Raw genomic sequence first — 23,210 nt, 5'->3', positions numbered from 1 at the left:
AATATCGATAAGGGTATCAAATAAAAGTTAATTTAAATATCTTTTGATTGATAGAATTATTTATTTTTTGTCTTGATGGGTATGACTTGGTCTGGAGGGTGGATGTAGGGGGGGGGGCAAAAAATAATTTTTTTCGATATTGGTATCAAATAAAAGGTAATTAAAATATTTTATTATTATAATAATAATAATCACTCATAGAGGACGGGTCCGAATCATTTTACAATATTGAATATATTCTTTCGGAGAGAACGAAATATAAAATTGGCAGCACAATATTATGGAAAGATAAAAATATTACAAACTCAATAGGCAATAGCATCGAAAATATTTTAGCTAGACTGCCATCGTTTATTGCATATTTAATGGATAGAAATAAGCAAGATAATGTTTACAAAAATAAAATTAAAAAATTAAATTTTCCATTGGGGATCACATACTGATCCCAATAAATAAAAATGATAGATCAAATTTATGCCCCAAAAATATTGAAGCCGAAATTATCCAAATGGAGGTGAAAAATTATGGGTTGGAACTAATTTGGGAAATATTGTTTCCCCATTTTTAAAAACGAACATTCATAAATCAATAAAATTTACTAATTTGACCATTCCTAATAAGACCATCTCCATAATAGCATCAAGAAGTGCATCTTCTTATGGTAATTGTAAATACCAAAAAAGTTGCAACAATAAGAGATGCCAATGTTTTAAAAATGGCATTAATTGTTCCATAATATGTCACTTAAATATTAATTGTGTAAATAATAAATAATTGTTCAAAATTATATTTTAAATTTCAATTATCAAAATCAATAAAATATGTTTTGATTAATTATATGGCTTGAAAAAAATTATAATAATAGGGATGATTTGCTTATAAAGAAGTGTAATAATTTATAACTGCAATAAGAAAAATTTATCATGTCATTTTAAAATTTGTGAATCGATGGTTTCAAATATAGCCGAAATTTTGAGATTTAAAAATATTACAAATTAGATTAAGTTGCTAGCAAATAATTTTATCATTAGGCTACAATGAGTTTTTAAAAACAATGATTATATTTAACCCCTGCTTATAATGATATTTAATATTGAAGTCTAATATTTAACTTTTATTTAATACCCATGTTTATGTTTTGCGTTAATTTTAATATTCATTACATCTTAAGATGCTAGCTTACCTGATAAAATTAATATAATCAAAAGATTTTTTAATTACTATTTATTTGATACCCATATAAATTTTTATTTTTACCCCCCCCCCCTCCCCCTCCCCCCATTTCTAGATCAAGACTAACCCTTTTAGATAACAAATACTTTCAGTCATTAGATATTTAAAATACCTTTAATTTGATTCCTATATCAATATTTTGTGTTATTATAAATACTCCTGACCACATAAGATCTTCCGCCTACTTAGAGTATATTTATTACAATTAAGAGATATTTAAACTAGCTTTAATTTGATACCCTTATCGATATTTTGTGTTAATAAAAATATTCCTTAACCCCCCCCCCCCCTTCCCCTACCCCCAGACCTAAATCCGCCAGGTATGAGGGATTATTATTATTACAATAAAAAAATATGTTAATTACCTTTTGTTTGATACCCATATCAAAAAAAATTATTTTTTACCTCCATCCACCCTCCAGACCAAGTCATACCCATCAAGACAAAAAATGAATACTTCAATCTAAAGATAATTAAATTAGCTTTTATTTGATACCCATATCGATATTTTGTGTTGATTAAAGAATTCCTTACCCCCCAAGACCTAGATTCACCCTCGATGAGATTGTTATTACAATAAAAAAATATTTTAATTACCTTTTATTTGATACCCATATCAAAAAAATATTTTTAACCCCCCCCCCCTCCCCCTACTTCCAGACCAAGTCATACTCATCAAGACCAAGAATGAATACCTTCAGTCAAAAGATATTAAAATTAGCTATATTTGATACCCATATAGAAATTTTATTTTGATAAAAATATTCCTCCCCCAAGATCTAGACTCGCCCATTAAGGGGGAGTGATTTACCTTTAGCTGAATAGATCTTTTGATTAGCTATCGATTGATAACCTATATCAGACATATCTTAATTCATAAGGCCAAAAAAAACAACATTGAAAATAAATAAATAACAATTAAATTTAAAAAAATAAAGCAAAACGCGTTTTAAATAAGATTCTTCCATATCATGGTTCAAACGTGATAATACCGTATATTTCTTTATCCTTTAAAAAATTGAATTCTTAAAGGGATCTCTTTAAAACCCGAAGATCCCGGATAGTTCTGATCCCTTTAAAAATTACGATATATTAAATATTTTGTTCTTTTAAGATAAATCTAAATTCAATTATGAACATTAAATCTCTCAATAGCGATAGTAATTTAAGACTTATACTAAGGAATTTAAACTTGTTTTGCGCAAAAATACGTGCGGCTTGCCCACAAACCTGTAGAGAGCTCCTCTTTTTTAATTTTTCATCCGACTTAATTTAATCGAATTAGATGGAAATGAAGAATACCTAGCGTAACTCTGTTGAACCTTCAACAATGGAGGACATAAGTATTATAAATCATGTATCATGTAATATCTTACTTATACTTGACAATAAGTATAAAATTTAAAAGGTATAGGTAATAAATTATATATTATTTATATTTCGAGGATTCTATTTTAGTAACAATAACATGTTAAATATCTATGTGCAGCTTTGTATAGATTGGGTTTAATTATCATGTTTATTATGATAAAAAGATAAAATCCAGCAATCTCTTTCAGATAAATTTTTCAGATATACTAATTTTAATAAAATTATAAGAGTTATATTAAAGCTTTTTCTTTCTGTATATTATAAATTATAAAGGGCATAAATCAATTAGTTGTATTTTCTTTATAATAAATAAAAATCAAGAAACACTTAAACATTACATTCTCATATATAAATTATTTGCAAATAATTTATTAAAGAGCAAAGTATGGGATTTTAATATGATTTTTCAATGTAAAAAGTATAAAAACATACTTACAGATTCACGGAAAGTTGAGACTCTCATTTATCTAGACAAGCAGTGTTGACCAGATTTAATGGAAAACATTCCCATATTTAATTTATTTGAGAATAACATTATTTGACTTGAAAAAATTGTTTAAAATATTTATATTCTTATCAATTTTTACAAGTTAAATAATTTTATTTACAACGAATTAAAAAATATGGAAATGTTTTGAACTAAATCTGTACAACACTGAAATGAAAATAAAAATTTATTCCTTTTATTCAATTAAAAATGATAAAGCAATTGTTGATAATTATTTTTAAATGTTAAATTGAAATTATATATTAAAATTTTGTATTCTTATTAATAATATACAATTACTAAATAAAATATATTTCCAGTATTATTTCAGCATTGGGAAAATATTTTGAAGCGTATAGCAGTTTTTAAGTATTAAATGCTTGCCGGTAGTGTTGTTAATTTGCTTGGTCATAAAATTTACGACCAAATTTTGTGCTCAGGCCGACCCGGGGTCCAGACCCGGGGTTTAGACCCGAGATTCAGATTCGGGGTCCAGACCCGGGGTTCAGACCTACACCTGGGGCTCGGATAAATGAAAAGTAAAAAAAAAATTTCATTTTCTAATCTTAAATTAAATCTTATTCTTATCTTATTCATTCTAAATTAATAAAGCTTTTTTTTATTCTCATTTTCTTACCATTTTCTTTCTTTTGATAAAAATTTCTTATGGTAAAATAAAAATATATGTAATAAATATTCAAAAAGAGTAGCCCATGCATGACGGAAAAAAAATAAAAAAGTAAAATTTTATTTTAACACATATTGATATTGTAATTAAATGTGGAAGGACCAATATAAAAATTCAACGTCATTCATGCATGTATAAATAATAAAAAGAAATGTAAATTTATAATTTGTGATAAAATAATGGCCAATAAAAAGTTTTTCTTTATTATATTAAAGTTATATTCACAATATTATATATGTCATAATTTTTAAAGGGATGTCAACTATCCAGGATCACCACGGGTTTTAAAGGTATAACTAATAAATTTGGGTTATAAGTAGGTGTATACCGATATCACTTTTTGGAGGTCTATCCGATCCGATATTCCCGATATTAAATTGATATCGACCGATTACCGATCCGATATCATATCTAATTTTTATGTCATTTATTTAAATATATTATAATGATCAGTTATAGTTTATATTCAATTCTATTGCAATTCTAAAAGTATATAATATATTTTTATTGTTAAATAACTTTTATATAAATAAGTAACATTAATCTATATATAATAAATAATAAACAAATATATTATGAAATTTGAATAAAAAATTTAAACAATATTTAACATTAATAAATCGAAGATTTCTTATTAGAAATACCAAAATTTACTTATTTATCAGAAATCAGTTTACGTTTACGGCGATGTTAACTGTCAAGTTAATATCACCAAATTCACTAAAAACAGATTCTGAAGAGATTATCGCACACTTTTATAAACAGAATGTGCAAAAAAATAACAATATGGCAGAATGATTAATTAATTATTAATATTAAAAAAATATGGATTTCGATTTTATTTATAAAAATAAATGACTATTAAAAACTTAAAAGAAATTGTTGAGAAAATTTTTGTTATTTTTTAAAAACTTCCTGTAATTTAACTTAAATAATTATTTTTCAAATGGTTCTTCAAACCAAATAACAAAACAAGATCCATATAATTGAGGTAATTACTAGTTTTTTGATTTAATATATTTCACACACAGCCTCTTTAACTCACATACGATATGATATTCGAAAAGGAAATTCGATCTATATATAATACATATCTTTGAAGTTTGAAAATAGTGATTACTAATTATGTGATTTTATTTTTATATTTTATTTTCTGTTTCAGTTTTAATATGCTTATTATAATTATATTATACATAATAAGAAAAGCTATGACGATGATGATGATATTTATGAATACGAATAAAATTATAATTGAAAACAAATGTGTTTTAGAAATTTTTTTGAAAAACTTCCTTTTCTTCCGAAATCTAAAAAAATGGAAATTAATTTTCATTAAATTTATAATTATAACTGTTTCCATCGAGAATGTTGACGGAAATATTTTTAAATAGATCTAAATTAATCATATTTATGTTGAATTTTTTATGTAAAATAAAAAATTTTTATTATATTTATAGAAACTAAAGACGCAGCCACTCGTTATCAATCACATCTTTATTTTAGATTTTAAAATCATGTAGAAATATATAATTTACTTTTTTTATCACATAAGAAAATAGGGGATTTTATTAAAAATATTAGCTACATAGTTTATGAAATTAAATAAATCCGGTCAGAAAGTTCGTATCTAATTCTGAACTAAAATCAAGATGGTATAGAAATAATCTATAAGCAAACCTACATAATAATTCATTTTAATTATTTCCAAGCCCTAAATGTCCCCGATTAAAAATTTTTTAGTCATAAGCTGAGTTGCTTGCAGGATTTTCCTATTTAGGTTCAATATTATTGATAAATAATTTTTAATTAAAATATTTGAAACAACATTATTTATGGGGTTCGAGTTAATGCTGGCTTATTTCTTATTTAAATATTGCTAATGTAGATCGCAGTGATTTTATTAGACCCACCTCGGGTTTGGGATTTACACAACCAACCAATTAAACAACACCCATATCGATATTTTGTGTTAATAAAAATATACCTGACCCCCCCCCCCCCCACCCAAGACCTATACTCGCCCTGTATGAGTGATCATTATCATTATTATTATTATTATTACAAAAAAATATTTTTATTTCCATATCAAAAAATATTATTTTTCACCCCCCCCCCCATTTTCACCCCCTCCCCCCCTACCCCATCCACCCCCAAAACCAAGTCATACGCATCAAGATAAAAAATGAATACTTTCAATCTAAAGATATTTAGTTTAGATTATATTTTACCCATATATCGATATTTTGTTTTGATAAATTATTCCTGACCCCCCAAGACTTAGACTTGCCCTGCCCTGCCCTGCCCTCTATCAGTCATTATTATTATTGCAATAAAAAATATTTAATTATTAACTTGTTTATTAAATCGTTACACGACACGACCCCGGTCTGAACCCCGGGTCTGTAGAGCTGGTTTGGTCGATTTTTTAGACCCAAACCCCGGGTCTGGTTTTATACAACCAACCAATTAACAACACTACTTGCCGGACCTGGGCTTACAAAATTTTTTAAGGCTGGTCATAAAATCAAGGCCCATGAAGGACTCTGGTTGAAACACAAACCAGCGTAAACTGAAAAGTCAAAATTGTTGTTTTAATTATTATTGAATTTAAAAAAACAAATATAATAATTTTATACTATAACTTTCTTGATTTAATAACAAATATACTAAATTTTATATAGAAGAAAAATAATTTTATACTTTTTTTTTTCTCTTTAGCTTTCACCTTTTCTGGTGGTAAGCTCCTTCAACATCTCTCTCCACTTTATGTTATTAATACAATCTCTTTTATCTAATTTATACTTCTTTATATTGGCTCTAACTTTATGGCCCCATTGAAGTTTTGGCCTTCCTCTTTTACGTTTGCCCATCACTTCCAAACTCTTAACTTTATTTCCTATGTAGTTCATAGGCCTTCTCATTGTGTGCCCATACCACCTAAGTCTATTTACCATTAACTTAGTCTTAATGGGCACTACCTTTAAACTACTTAGTATTCTTGTACTGCGCACTTTATCCTTTCTTGTTACCCCAGCAATCATCCTCAGCATTCTCATCTCCATGGTTTGTAGACTTCTCTCATCTGATTCTTTGGTTGGCCATGTTTCCGAACTATATAGAATAGTTGGTTGTATTATGGAACTGTAAATTTTTCCCTTTAATTTGTGTGGGATTCTTTTATCAAATAGCACTCCAGATAAAGATCTCCACTTTAGCCACCGATTAATCTTACTCTTTATCTCTTTTTCTATTGTGCCGTTTGTTTGTATAGTGGAGCCCAAATATTTGCAGCTTTCAATTGCCGATATCTGCCATTCATTTATATCAATACTCTCTGTTTCATCTCTTCCTATCAACATATACTCCGTCTTTTCTCTATTTACTTTTAATCCATGCGTTTCCAGGATATTTATCCAACTCACTAGTCTTTCTTTCATTTCATCCTTAGATTCGGCAAGTATCACAATATCATCTGCAAATATCATATTCCACGGGACTGTTTGAGGTATAGATTGTGCTAATACATCTATTACTGTAATGAAGAGAAGTGGGCTGAGAGCCGACCCTTGATAACTCCTTCGGCTATTGTGAAGCCTGCTGAGGTACCTGTTGTGCCACGGACCATTGTTGTATGGCCCATATACATATCCTGTATTATTCTTATATATTTTTCGGGAACATTTTTGTGACGTAGCGCCCACCAGATATGTTTTCTTGGGATTCTATCAAAGGCCTTTTCTAGATCGAGAAAGACCATGTGTAGCTTTTTGTTCTTTTCCCTGTATTTTTCACTCTTTTGCCTAATTGCGTGGATAGCATCGGTTGTTGATCTTCCAGACATAAAGCCAAACTGAGTCTCTCCTATTTCGATTATATCTCTTAATCTTTTTTCTATTATTTTTTCGTATAGTTTTAGACAGTGTGACATTAGTTTTATGCCCCTGTAATTTTGACAATTATGTGGATCCCCTTTATTTTTGAAGATAGGAACTAGATAGCTCTGCCTCCATTTTTGGGGAACCTCTTCATTTCCAAGTATCTTATTGTATAGATTTGTGAGGAGATGTATTCCATCATCTCCTAGTGCTTTAAGGCTTTCTATTGGAATATCGTCTGGACCCCTAGCTTTGTTGTTTTTCATATGCTTGAGGCATGTGATTATTTCTTGTTGTGTTATAGGTTGTACAAGGTTTTGACAAGGGGAGTGTTCGTCTAGATGCAGTATGTGCGGATTAAAGTTGAGAAGCTCCTGAAAATATTCTCTCCATCTACTCATTATTTTTTTTTCCTTTATTATCAATTTCCCATCTTAATTTTTGATTACTTTCGGAGCTCCGTTTATATCCCTAGAGTTTTTTTCTCCCTGTTTGGCTAAATCTGTATATTTTATTTTGCCCTTCTTTGGTATGTAGATCTTCGTACATGTAATCGTATGCCATAGATTTGGCTCTAGCCACCGCTTTTGTAGCTAATCTCTTGGATTTTTTGTATCTTGTCTGTCATCTGCGTTTGTATAATGGTTTGTACCTCTTCATTCCACCACCATAGTTCTATGATTTGTTGCCTCCTCTTGTCAAGCCTAGTGTCGATTTGGCAGTGTCTATTAATCTGGATGAAAGGTCTGTCCACATTTTTTCACTGACTTGTGAAAAATCTATTGTTTCAATGTTTGCATTGATTGCAAAGGCATCTGTCATTGTTTTTAATTTGCCCCATTTGATGCATGGTTCCAGTTTTATTTTGTTTTGAGTGGATTTATTTGAGATGTGTAAATCCATGACTAGTAGCTTGTGTTATGCGGCAATATCTTTTCTCCTGGGATGACTTTGCAGTCTATTACATCTTTTAATCTTCTGCGAGAGATTAGTATGTAATCTATCTGTGATTTCCTTCGTATGTCCAGTAGGTGTTGGTTAAGGCAAGGTCGGCTTGCGCAAATTTCAGTATATGCTCTCCTTCATCATTTCTTCATATCCAAAACCACCATGATGCCTTTTGCAGCTATCTCTTGCTTTCCCCACATGCGCATTTAAGTCACCACCAATTATGACTAGGTCATCCTTAGGGATTTCCATTACAGCTTCATCGAGGATAGCTCTAAAATCTTCTTTCTCTTCTTCTTTGCAACCCGTTTGAGGAGCATATAATGAAAGGATGTGTAGTATTGATTGACAATGCAGAGATTTATCTTCATTAGTCTATCAGAGATCCTGTTGACATCCAACTGAGGAGGTTAGAACTTGACTGAGGATGATGCCGACACCGTTTCTATTGCTAACAAGTCCATTATACTACAATTTATACCCATCTCCAATCATCAAAGTCTTCTGTCCTTTCCATTTCGTCTCTTGTATGCACGCTATATCAACTTTTCTCTGGTTCAACATTGATGCTTATTCTCTCGTCTTACCTTTAAGCGTTCTAATATTCAAACTTGCTAATCTTGTTTTCTTTGCTTTGACCTTTACTTTTCACTGGATGGAGGTCTACACCCTGCGCGTCGTATGGAGAGAACGCCCTAGCTTTATTCATATTTTCATTTGTGTTCTTCATTTTGTTTATTGGGCAGGTATCCTTAGCACCCGGCTGTCCAGGCCTGTCGATGACCGGGGTGTCATCTCTAAGCTCCGAAATTCATCATACCATATGTCTTTACACATCAGTCATCGAAGAAAAAGTTGAAAGTTTTTATGGTTCTTACCAGGATTGAACCAGCGTCCTTGTTCATACTTGTGTTTCCAAGCGTACATCTTACCCATTAGGCCACCCCATTTAATAACAAATTTCAATGATTTTCGATAGTGATATATTTTATAAAGCTTGACAGAAATCTGGACAAATAAAATTCAAATCATAATCTATTTAGATAGTAGTAAAATTATATGTTTTAATCAGTGGCGTAAGCATGCCCCCCCCCCTCATGAAAAATGAAAAAAAAATTTTTTTTTAAATTTTTTTTAAATTTTATTTTTAAATTTTTTTTTAAAAATTTTTTAATTTTAATTTAATAAATTCTTAATAAACGCTTGATTTTTATGTTTAAAATTTATTATAAATAATAGATATACACATTTGATTATTTTTATATTTATAAAATAAATTTTATATTATTTTGCATTTCATAAAAGTTGTCTAGTTTGTCATATTCCATTTTATAAAAATATATATTTCTCATGTACAATATGAATTTCACACCACCCAAAAAAGGGAGTTATTTATTCATACGTATCATGATATTGACTCACAAAATCAAAAAAATAACTAAAAAGATTTTGTCCGACCAGATTCATCGAAAGACAAGAGTCGGTGAAACTCTTTATTGAACTATATGATGTTGCCTTTGCAGCACTAGAATTTTATATATCAAGCAAGGAAAAAGATTCAGCAGATGCCGAAAATCTTTTGCAGGCTATTATTAAGCCACAGTTTTTAAATTCAATTCAATGTGTTTATTTTTTATTTAATTATACATATGATTTTAGCAAAATGCTACAAAAAATTGATTTTGGATTTACGGAAGATTATGAATAGAGCAAAGGATATTGTTGAAATATCAACAAATATCAGAGAGAATGTGGATGAAAAATTTCATGAAATATATGAAAAAGTAAAGGAGATTGCTAATATGTTTGGAATTGAAATTTTTAAACCTAGAGTAGTCTCTAGACAATCCAATCGATCAAATATTGATGCATCTACGATTGAGGATTTTTATCAAATAAACATTTTTATTCCCCTTATTGATACATTTTTATTTCAATTAAAAGAAAGATTTATTAGTCATAATTATATTTTAAAAAGCTTTTATTTTCTTTTGCCGGTTGAGTCTAAACTGTTGATTACACTTGAAACACGAGAGGATATTAAAAAAAATCTCAGAGTTTTATGCTGATGATTTAGTAGGGGTTCATATGATAAGTTACTTTGTGATGTCGAATTTTGGTATAAAAATCTGGACAGAATAGGGTATTCTTTGAGACCAAAAAATGCTCTGCAGGCCCTTTCCATGTGTAATTGCATTTTAGATTCCCTGCATAATATCAAAACATTATTAATTAGTTTAGCTACCTTGCCAATTAGTACCTTCACTAATGAAAGGTCTTTTTCAACTTAAATAGGTTAAAAACCTATTTAAGAAACACAACCGGTGAAAAACGTTTAAATGGAATAGCCCTATTGAATATTTATAAGGAGATTATTTTAGATAAAAATTTGATTCTAGATGAATTAGCAAAATCTCAGAGAAAAGTAGATCTCTCTTATTAAATTCAAATCAAAAAATAGCAATAAAATTTTATTAGTTTTAATATATAATCAATTTTTTTTTGTAAAAAAAGTATTATTTATAAGATAATATCATCATATTTTTTTAAATACCATTATTTGCATAAGAATTACACATATTTTATATAATTGTAAAAAATTACTTTTTTTAAAATAGAGTCTTTATAGTTTATACATTTTAATTTTTAAAATTAAAATCTGTATTATATAAAATATAAACATTTTGAAAATATTTTAATTAATAAAAATATATACATGATTAAATAAAGGAATGTAAAATATATAATAAAATACCCTAAAATTTTGTTATATGAAAATATAAAACAATTTTAACAAATACAAAAATATAAGCAATTAAGTGTTCAAAAAAAAAAAATAAGCCCCCCAAAAAAATTTAACCCCCCCCCCCCCCCCATGATAAAATCCTGGCTACGCCACTGGTTTTAATAAAGTGTCAAAGAATGCAAAGATATTAAAAAAACCTAATTAGAAAAATCTTCATGTATTTTAAGATATTATGTAAAAAAAATTTTTTTAAAATGACCCATAACAGAGTTTGCTTGATTTCATGAATAAATTAAATAGTAATATCGGAAAATATTTTTATAAACAATTGATATAGGGAATTTGCTAGTAGCTTCATTTGAAGAGGGCACATAGAGGGCTCAAGCTCCCTAAAATTTTAACTTGTTTTTTTTACAGATTTTGTTAAAATTATCTTTTATTTCTGTTAATTTTGGAAATGTTCAAATAGTGTGGCCCCTGAAGTTAAAAAATCTAACAAAGCCAACTGACATTTGTATTATATTTTTAGATGTATCTTTATAACTAAGAATACCTTATAAAAGTGTTACATTATTAATCATAAGCAGTAAGATATGAAAAAACTTTAAAATTTGATTTGGATATCATTATTTCACTATGCACAACATTACAGGCGCGTACGCAGGAATTTGGTCTGGGGGGGGGGGGGGGGTAATAAAATTTTTTAAGAAATATTATTGTTTTTTAAAAATATCAAGCATAAATTTATTAGGACTAATAGCTATTTCTAATACACAATTTTAAATTTATGTGAATTATAAAAAAATTATATGTAAAGAATCACTTAAATGATCCAAAATAGAAATTTGAATATTTTGAGCCTTTACACAAAAAGTTTCTTAGGAATAATTGCATTTTATATGTTATATATTTACAATGTAAAATCCAATCTTTGTTGTGATTGAGCTAATTTTTCAATTATCTCATCCTTGCTTATCGTCAAATGCCTATGAATATTCAAAAGATCCAAACCTTTCAATCTACTTTCAGATGTTGTACTTCTTGGTATGTTTTTCAGAGACCTGCAGGCCCGGCCCCCGGGCTGGACAGTATTTTAATTTTTTTAAATACCCGGGACGGGCCTGAAAATTTTATTTTAAAAAAAGCCGGGCCGGGCCTGAAAATTTTTAAAAAAAACCCAGGCCGGACCGTAAAAAATCATTAAAAAAAATCCGGGCCGTGCCCTTCAAATGGTACTTCTGAGGGCCTCTGTTATTCTTCTTAAAAAAGAGAATGTTCTCTCATTAGTTTACTAATGGGAAGAGTTTATAAACCCTTTTAATACATTGGGAATTTAATCTAAAATGAGTTTGAAATAATGCAGAGCATCCATAGCATTTTTTGGGACTATATCAACCATTGTTAATCTTATAAACATAGTTATTCAGCTAGTAAGGCATCATAAGATACTTTAACATCTTCATAATAAAAATCTAACAAATATTTTCTTTTCTATCACCATCTGAAAAAGGTTGGGAAGGCTTTTGTGGAAGTAATATTTGCAGATTAGTAAGTGCTGCATGATGAATTAAATTCATTTATTTGGGTTATAAATGTATCTATATTTAAGATATACTCTTCTACTGATCCTATATTAATGTTTTAACAATGAACTTGCCTTGCTACAAGTCGAGGGAGACAAATATTAAACACGTATAGCTCTGCTTTTGACTCAACAAAAAAATATGAAATTCTTTATCAACATTAGCCCTAATTTCCCTGAGTTATGATAAAATGCTCTCCGCTATTCTCATCTTCTTAATCAAGTCAATGTCACGTTTTTGAAAAGTAATACTTAAAATAGTTGTATAATTAAATAATACATTTTAATGAGAAATAAAATTTGGAATAAGCATTGAATCCAATAATTTTCTTGCTTCTGAGGAAATATTTCTTTCAGGCCATTGTGATATTTCAGTAATAGCAAATAATTGACTCTTCTAACTCCTTAAAAGCTGTTACTGCTTGATGGCAGAGACTCTATCTCGTTGGACAAGGTTGCAATTTCTTTTTCCCTGTTGGACAAGAAGTTTCAGAAATAATAATTATTTGACTAGAAATTTGAAAATGGTAGATAAATATTACGCCACTAAAAATTTGAAAATAATAAGTAAATATTACGCCGGAAAACTTGAAATCGAAATTAATTGATAAAATAACTTAGTAGATAAATGTGATAATAAATGTAATTAAATATATATTTAATATGAGATACGAATAAATATTAACAAATATAAATTAATATAATAATATTTTTGAAAAATATATCCGGCATCTGAATTTTTTGGCTTGGGGGAGGGGGGGGGGGTGCGTACGCCAATGCAACATTAAATAAATTGGAATGTATCAGTTATTATATTATTTCATAAAAATTAAGAATATCATTTCATTACTCACGACATTAAACATTTTCATTTATTTTATATTTAAAAAATTAGGTTATTTATCCAAATAATTAAGCAAGATTATTAATAGATTCAAATTTACAAAATTAACATTTATACCCAGTGACATGATCATAAAATTTGCGGTGGGGGCACGCCATTACTCTAAAAAATAGTATGGGGCACGGGAAAAAAGGCAACGATTTTTTTTATTTTTCCAAGAATGTGAGGCAAAATTCATTATTTTTTTAAAAAATAGAATATATTGAAGCATTAAATATGAAATAAATACATTATAACTGTAATATATAAAATAGCTATTTAAAAAGTTATATAAAAAAATTAAATATATTGCAAAAATATCTATATATTCCATAAAAAATGAATATTTTAGAATGCATTTCATAATATATAAAAATAATTATATTAATATAATACAATGCATAAATGGTGATAGATTTAAAAAAGGTGAAAAAAGTACAATATTCGCCATAGCGAATCTTTTTTTAAAATATTTTTAATAATATGTGTATGTGCCCGTCTCCTTCATTGGTTAGCAGATGTGTGACACAATTTTTAATATTTAGAGAAGATTTATAAATTCTGCAGTATACTACAAGGAAAAGTTTAATATAATTTTGAATCACTTTCAAATCACAGGGGCCTTTACTTTCTTTATTATTATTAATATATTCCCTGACCTCAATTATTATAAGATCCACATCGAGCTGTGTCGTAAACAAAGTCCCCATAAGGAATGTGAGGGCATGATGGTCAGTTATCTTTTTCTTAATATTTTATATCAGATAAAATGTATAATTTAATATAATATTTTTAATTTGTAGAATTATCAGAATCAGAAGCTACTCTTTTGCATATTGTTTATTAAGGCAGTAAAATTGTTTTTTTTGATCCCAGAGTGCCTTCTATTTTCCTTCAATATTACTAATTCAATTTATTTATTTCCCTAGCTGCTTGAACTATTTTTATATGTTTCTCTTAGAAATATTAAATAAACATTTATTTGGAAATTATAAGGGATAGAACCTACCTCCTTTAAACTATTTTAGAAAACGAATTGTTCGCTTTGTTGATTTTTCAGCTTTAAATGAACTGATTATTATGCATGGATCCTTAAAGACAGATTGGATAATTCCAATAGAACATGATACACAAAGGCATCTGGTGATAATTTAACTTTACAATCGTAGGACAGCTCATTAAATAATTTGCTAAATTCTTGAAATACGTATATAGTGTCTCATGGTTATTCCAAACATCCTTAGTACAAAGACTCTAGACACTTATAACACATCGTGTACCATTCCAATAATCAAAAACTTAATGCCCAATTCAGACGCTATATGATCCGACCCCTTTTGATTTTTGTTAACCTGGCTATATAAACTATATATTGTGTAAATAAAATATTTAAAGTGAACGCCTATAACATTTTTTATTGCATTGGTGCTAATTCTAAACGGTGATTTAAACAATGTCATAGTATGATCGTTGATAATGTGTGCAAAGGTGATAAAACAAATTTTCTCCACGTCATGACACTGGGGCCATCGCTAACAAAAGAAGTGGTTCATCAAAAGAGAAGAGAAGATTTTACATAAAGAGCCAAGGCTGGGTTATTTGACAATGTTGTAGATTCATCTGCCAGGAGAACGATTTTGGATTGTAAATTGATAATATTATTTAAAATTTTTATCTGCATTTGCTTTTAATTATAAACAAACCAGAAAACCTGTAAAATATCCTATACCCATTGTGCTCTTGTAAATCTATTAATGATTCAAATCCTCAAATGGGCGATTTGCTTTTGCAAGATAATATGCAGTATTAAATATTATCTGGTTTGTTAATCAATGTGATAAACGATTTTTAAGGCAATCTGGCATTATTTTTTTCGTTTGGTTTCATAGCTTTATTCAACAACATTGTGTGCAACTGAATTGATATGTTTTCAATTTTTTTATGCAAACATCGTAGTTTATGTGTTCTGTTTTATAAATGGCTGCTATTAATTGTATAATTGCACCATTTTGATATATTCAATCTTTGGAAATGTTAGCTAAAAAAACTCATTTTGGAAATGATAGCTAAAAAAATCATTTTTAAAAATAGCAAGAGAAATAATTGTTTCCTGAGATTGTAATAGCTAGTGAAGCCATTGAATATAAGTTCCTTTTTGGCGTGCTATCTCAATTATTACTAATATTGTCATCAACTATATGGCTGGTTCTTTTATCTAATATCATGTGTATAAAATTTAAGCGGAAAATTTAAAATAATATAAAAAATATTAAGGATTGATATTTAAGTTTTAACACGTGCCCCGTTTTAACGTGTCATTATTCCTCAACTTAAAACATTAAAAATATTCATATTTACTATTGTGATACATTTTATATGCTATCTTATATAGGAAGATTTAAGCTTCCATTTGATATAAAAATTTTAAATCTCATGATTATGAGAAAGCTGAAAAAATTTTAAGAAATATTCACAAATATTACAATAAAAGTAACTGATATAGAAGAAAAATTATTTTTGTCACACATTTGTATCATAATTATCGTGATTGAATTTCACTCTCTAGACTTTAATATTTTCAAATAAAGTGTTATAATTTTGTTCTGCTTGTTCCGGTCTCCCCTGAAGACAGTAGTGCAGGCAGAAATTCTCATGGGGGGAGGGGTTAAAAATTTTCGCCTTCCAAACCTTTCATTTTTTATAAACGCTCAATTGCTTATATCTTAAGCTATATTAAAATTATTTTAAAAATTTGCATATAAAAATTTTTAGAGCATAATAGATTTTATTTATTATATAAAAATACTTTAGCATAAATAAAATTTATTTAATCGTGTATTTATTTTTTATTTAAAATAAATTTCAAAATATAAGTAATTCTTATGCAAATAATGGTATAATAAAATATGACAAAAATATCAAAATTTAAATAATACATAGTTCTTTGATTATAGTATTAATTGCATAAATTAAAAAAAATAAATGTTATAACTAAGAATTCATTTTACGAAAAAATTTGATTATAAATATTATAATAATCATATTGCAATTTTTTGATTTGAATTTATAAAGAGAGGTCTAGTTTTCTCTGAGATTTTGCTAATTCATCTAGAATCAATTTTTATCTAGAATAATCTCCTTATAAATATTTAATAAAGCTAATCCATTTAACGTTTTTATCAGTGATATTTCTTAAATAGGTTTTTTTTTACTTTCTCATATATTTCATGAAATATTTCATCCACATTCTCTCTGATATTTGTTAATATTTCAACATATCCTTTGGTCTATTCAAAACCTCCTTTAATTCCAAATCAATTATTGTAGCATTTTTAAAATCATATATATAATTAAATAAAAGATGAACACATTGAATTGATATTAGAAATTTCTTTGTGAATCTTTTTCCTTGCTTGATACATAAAATTCCAGTGCTGCAAATACAAATTTTTCTTGCTTAAGTGCTGCAAATACAACACCATATAGTTCAATAATCACAGACTCTTGTCTTTCAATGAATCTAGTCGGACAAAATCTTTTTAGTTTTTTTTTTGATTCTTTGAGTCAGTCATGATATGTTAACATGGAATATGACAAACTAGACAAGTCTTATGCAATGCAAAATAATTTAAAATTTATTTTAAAAAATATAAAAATAATCAAATACTTTAGATCATTTATTATTGCTGTGGAGAGTAAAATAAAATAACCAAATTACAAGACGAAATTTATTTTGATTTAATTAATTTAAAAATATAATTGACTAAATCTAATAAATTTTATATCAATATATACTTTACAAAATTCAATTTTACAATTTACTTAATCGGTCAATGTAAAATAACAATCATTTAAACGATCAAGATATTAAGAAACTATTAAATTAATATTATATAAACAGAAAGAAATAATCCGTAAGGTAAATATAAAGTTAGTATAATGAAAAATAATATAATAAGTCCAAATATATTAACAATTATATATAAATAATAATAGTTGTTTTTAAATTTCAAGCATTATCAATTTAGTGAATTAAAATAAAAAAAATTTTTTAAAAATTTAATTAAAAAAATTTTTTTTTCATGTGTTAAAAAATTTAATTTTAAAAAAAAATTTTTCATGTGGGAGGAATTTGAACCCCCCCCCCCCCCCACCCCACCCATCTCTACGCCACTGCCTGTAGAACAGTGAAAAATATGCTCAATCGCATATAAGATTAAATTTCCATTTATGAAATTTTTTGATTTTATTCGATGTTTATTACTATATTTTGGGATTTACTTATCGTTTAAGAATATTATAATAATTTATATTCGTTCTTTTTAATATTTTGTAATTTATTTCCAATATTTTATTATTTGTTTTCGAAATTTTAAAATATGATTAGTTTCAATAAATTCTGCATGATGATTAGTTCTAATAGATTATTAACGTTTCAAAAAGAATCACTTCAATATTAAATTAATTTACCCCCCCCCCCCCCGCCTCTTTCCCATAGATAATTCCTGGCCATGCAACTGAAATGAATAAAATAATTGAGTTAAAAGGACACTAATTAGCCTAAATTATTACTTTAGATACCTCTGGATTTTAAAAGCTTTTCAACATAAAATATGACTAATTAAAAAATTATAGATTTAATTTAATTTATGAAATTTTTAAACAGACCTCGTTATATGCTACTGTGTTATTTTTGGCCCTGGTGTTCCATAAATGGAAGAAATAATCTTTGCTGGGATCCTCAAAATCTTTTTCCTGCACATCGGAGTTATTTTTATCGTCCATGTCCATCTTAGAGCCGAGAAAATGTTCCCTTTTAGAATATAAATTTCAATGAAAGAGAGGGTATTTATCAGATACACAGAGGTATCATTTGCACAGCCCGGCCGGCCCGGGTTTTATATTTTTAGGCCCGGCCCGGATTTTTTTTAAATATATTTTATTTATTTTTAATTTTATAGATAAAGGCGATTTAAAATATCTGGTTTAAAATATACCGGCCCGGGTATTTCTTAAAAATTTTCATAGGACTGGCTCGGGTATTTTTTTAAGAAATTTTTAAGCCTGTCCCTGCCCTGGTATATATAAAAAAATAAATACGGTCTGCAAATCTTTGGTATTTGTCACTTGAGCATTGGAATTAAGTTTTGCTTAATCAAAATTATTGGTTTAATATTAAATTCATCTAAACTCAAAATATGCATATAAATTCGCTCCTACTCACAACATGAATAATTATTGTATTATTTTTTAAATTTATTGTTAATTTAAAAAAGATATATATGTCTAGCAGAGGACAGATTTTTAAGGGGACTGGCTAAATTTATTTTTATCATTTTAAATTTCCCCGTATTTCTTAAAATAATTATTTTTATACCGGTTTATATATTTATTTTTAGGACACAGACCCAATTTTTAAAATTTTAATTATTTGAGAGGACAATTTTTAAATATAATCATTTCAATATATGCAAATTTGTATATTATTTATATTATTTTATCAAATGAATGAAATAATTTCAAATAAATTGAATGTCATCAACAGAATTAAACTTTATAATTCCACAAATTTCCTTTATATTTTATCTATAAAAAAATACTAAGCCCTATTTTTATATTTAACCAAAAAAAGTCACGCGCTACTAGTTGGAAAACCTTTTGTTTCTACAAAAATTTAAAAACTGTTTAACTCTATTTAGCATTGGCTCAGTTTTACAATAAATTATTAGTACTCTATATATTATATTTTATGTATTTTTGTGATAATTGATGTTAAATTTCTATATTCTAACAATTATGATGTATGAGCAAAGTAAAATTTTATAAAAGCGACAATATGCCCAGTCTCTTATCATGCAACCTTCAAAATATAAATTAACTAATAAAATAATAGATTTGAAATTTCGAATAAAAAATTTAATATTCAAACGAATCAATACACTATTTATATTCGAAAAACAATTTTTTAAAATTTAGCTGTTTTTAGGATATATTTTCTGTTTATATAATAGCGAATTATTAAAACCTCTATTATTTTTAACAAATCAGTGACACCTTTTTGATTAGGAAGTGTACAATTTATTTTTAAAAAATTTTTACCCTTCGGCTGCCACATATTGCTTCAAAATAACTCATTTACTTTACGAGTTTTAAATATATTATGTATAATAGAAGTTTCTTTGTATTTTAAAATTTTATTATGATAGTAATTGTGTCATATTAGATATTTATTTAATATGCAAATAAAATCACAATGATTCTACAAAAACATATATTTAATATTGAGTATTGCTTAAAAGTCTAAATATTAGAACACAAATTGACTTTATTAATAAGGCATTAGATGTTCCGCCATTTCTTCTAATACATATTCTTAGTAGAGAGTTAGATCTTGGCATATATTTAATATGGCTCAGAATATGGATTCTATACTTTGAATAGCTCATAATCATTTGCAATATCAAAAATGGAAAATGAAATGAATTTTTTTATACTAGTTTTTTTTTTCAAAGTTGCGTTATATTTTTTAAAAATCCAAGGTTAAATAATAGTTTTCGGATAAAATCTAGATTTCGCCATTTTTAGCTGGGCTAAAAAATCAGGTAAAGCTGGAACTAATTTTTATTTCTAGATTTTGGTAATAAAAAATATAATTGTTTAATTATTTTAAATTGCGAGAAAGTTTTGAGTTAAACAATGGATATATAGATTATATTTTTAATAGTCCTAGGTTTTTGAATACCAACTTTCAATTTATTTCAGTTTTTGCAAGATCAAATAGATGTAGAAACATTTGTGACTGTGTTGTATTAAGTTTATTAATACAATGCTAAGATTTTTATTAATCCTATAATTATGTTCATATTTATCGTTTGAAGATAACGGTGCACGAAGAATCCTAAATAAATAAACAAATTATTATAAGGAGAAATGTTTAAAAAATATAAAATTCACAAGGAAAGTTATCATTATAAAATATCTTTAGACAAATTTAGTAAATTAACTCTTTATTTAAAAAAATATTCATTATATATACAAGGTTTCCCATTCAAAAAAGAAAAAGATACAATCACATAAGGAAAATGTCCTATCAAAAAAGGAAAAGGGTCAATCATAAAAGGGAAATGTCCGATTAAATAGAGAAAAGGTCAATCAAAAAAGGAAAAGTCCCAAAGGTTGAAAAAGTCTGATCAAAAAAGGAAAAGTGTCAAAATCATATTTGCTTTTTTCTACATAAAATAACCCAAACACTTGAATTTAGGTAATTTTTATCCCTTAGACAGAATATACAATTAAATATTTTTAAATTTCCATAATTATTATTTTCTTAAAAAAATTTTTCTAAAATTTTTACTATTATTATTTTGATTTGTAAATATTTTTAATTCAATTTTTTTTAGAGATTTTATTGACCTTAGAACCTCCAGGTCTCTTCTCTGATGGAAAACATCCAGATGATTATCAAAATTACCTGGAACGGGTAAATTTCTAATTAAAACTATTTCTGTATTGATCTCTAAGCCTCCTCCAATCTAAACTCCAACATACTTGATCTTAAGGAGCTGCCAAAAATCAGTAGGTATTCGGAAATATCGTAAGATCATATTTATAATTATAATCTCCTCTAATTAGCGAAGGGTGGCCCCGTGTTTTCAAAAAACTTGGTTTCCGGAAATTTAAGTAACCCTTACTCATATCTACCTTTAATCAACCTTAATCCATATTTATATAGCTTTAATTTTACTCCTTACTTCGGATACTTATTTAGTTTTAAATATATTTTATTCATATAAAAAATTCCCTTCAGTAAAAATTCCTTGAGTTGAGGTATTATGATTAGCTAAGTTATTATTTCATTTCTTATATTAGTAGAAATAAGATATTTAAATTAAATTTTTGGATAATTTTAATATGAATATAAAGTAAAATAAATTAATATTTATATTTATATTAATTAATCTAATATTAGATAATTTAAATCTTCTAATTTTATATTAAATTAGAATATAATATATTATTTTATAATATTTAATCCCATAGTGGAGTTTATTGTTATTTATTTTATAATATAAAATAATATTGCAAGCTAATAAATTTTGAGTCAATTTTGAATAGACATATAATTATGATTTATTATTTTGATAATCTTAAAATTATGTACTATATAGAATCGCCATAATCTAAATACGATCGTTTTCCTATCATCTTAATGTATTAAAATTTAAGGAGACTTTACACCCTAATATTAATTTTTTGGCAACTACCCGATTCGAACCTGGTATATTCCACCTCTGAAACGAATGAATTGAGTTTGGGGCTGTGCTAATACATGTATAAATTAAATATATAAATCCTGATTATAGTATAACTCATGGATATTTCTGTTAGCATAGCTGATTTATTTGAATATTTATTGGGCGTAAATTATTAACATTTTGAATATTATTATGATCAATAAAAAAATTAATTATTTAATATATAATCTTCATAATCATTATATTTATTTACATCATAAAATATTACATATTATCCTAAGTTATTTAAGTAAAGGTTTTGTAAAAATCTTCAATAAGGAGTATCATGATATTTCATTATCACAATTGCTAATCAGTTACCTACATCCAACAAATAAAAGTAATCTTTTTTAAAGAAAAGGGCATGGCCAGGATTTTGCTAGGGAGAGGGGGGAGGGGGCCCTATTAGTTGGTGTTTTCCCCATTTTTTTTGGAGATCTTTAGGTCCACATATTATAGGCCATTCATTGGCTCTATTAGATTTTTGAAAAAATAATTTTTGATTTTCACTTTTTTTTATAAAAATGTTTTTTTTTTAAAAATTTGAATTATAAAGGTTATTTAAAAAAGTTATTAACTTTTATTAATTTTTCTTTCAAATTCTTATTTATAGTAATATATTGTTAACATGAGGGAAAGGAGGGTGAAGGTGTATAGGTGAGGGGGGAAATTTTTATTATCTTAAGATAATATTTACAAAAATAGACCTCCTCCTTGGCTACGCCTATGAGGAGGGAGGGGGCTTTGATAATTTCTTTAAAATAAAGTTGCATTGGTCTGAAATAATAAGTAAATATTTTGTTCTTAAGATTTAGATAAAACATTGTATTTTATATATTTATTACAAATCAAAGGTATTGTGTAAATTTATCATTCACCACCAAATCTACTATTCATCCTTAACCAAATCGAGAATTATTATCTGAGTCATAATAAATTTTTTATATATTAATTTAAATACCATAATTGCTAATCAGACCAACCGACATTCAACAAATAACCATATATTTTAAGGTTTTTTAAAATAAAAGGTTTTAAAAATCATTGATCGAGCATATGCTCATAGAAAAAAGAACTATATTATTTTTATTTGAAACAAGCTC

At 27.1% G+C, this 23,210-nt stretch overlaps 1 protein-coding gene across 1 annotated transcript in view; it reads right to left on the bottom strand.

Moving 5' to 3' along the window:
- The window catches only part of LOC135926851 (phospholipase D2-like), a 55,402-nt gene that overhangs the window by 13,345 nt on the left and 18,847 nt on the right, over nt 1–23,210 (bottom strand). The window contains exon 6 of the mRNA XM_065462783.1: nt 18,482–18,626. Coding sequence (XP_065318855.1) covers nt 18,482–18,626 — 145 coding nt within the window. The remainder of the gene's footprint in view (nt 1–18,481; nt 18,627–23,210) is intronic.

This window comes from Gordionus sp. m RMFG-2023, chromosome 3 (genome assembly GCF_954871325.1).
Source record: "Gordionus sp. m RMFG-2023 chromosome 3, tfGorSpeb1-WG-v2, whole genome shotgun sequence".
Classification (NCBI taxonomy): Eukaryota; Metazoa; Nematomorpha; class Gordioida; order Chordodea; family Parachordodidae; genus Gordionus; species Gordionus sp. m RMFG-2023.
Note: the sequence above shows the minus strand (reverse complement) of the source record. Positions and strands in the feature narration are given on the sequence as shown.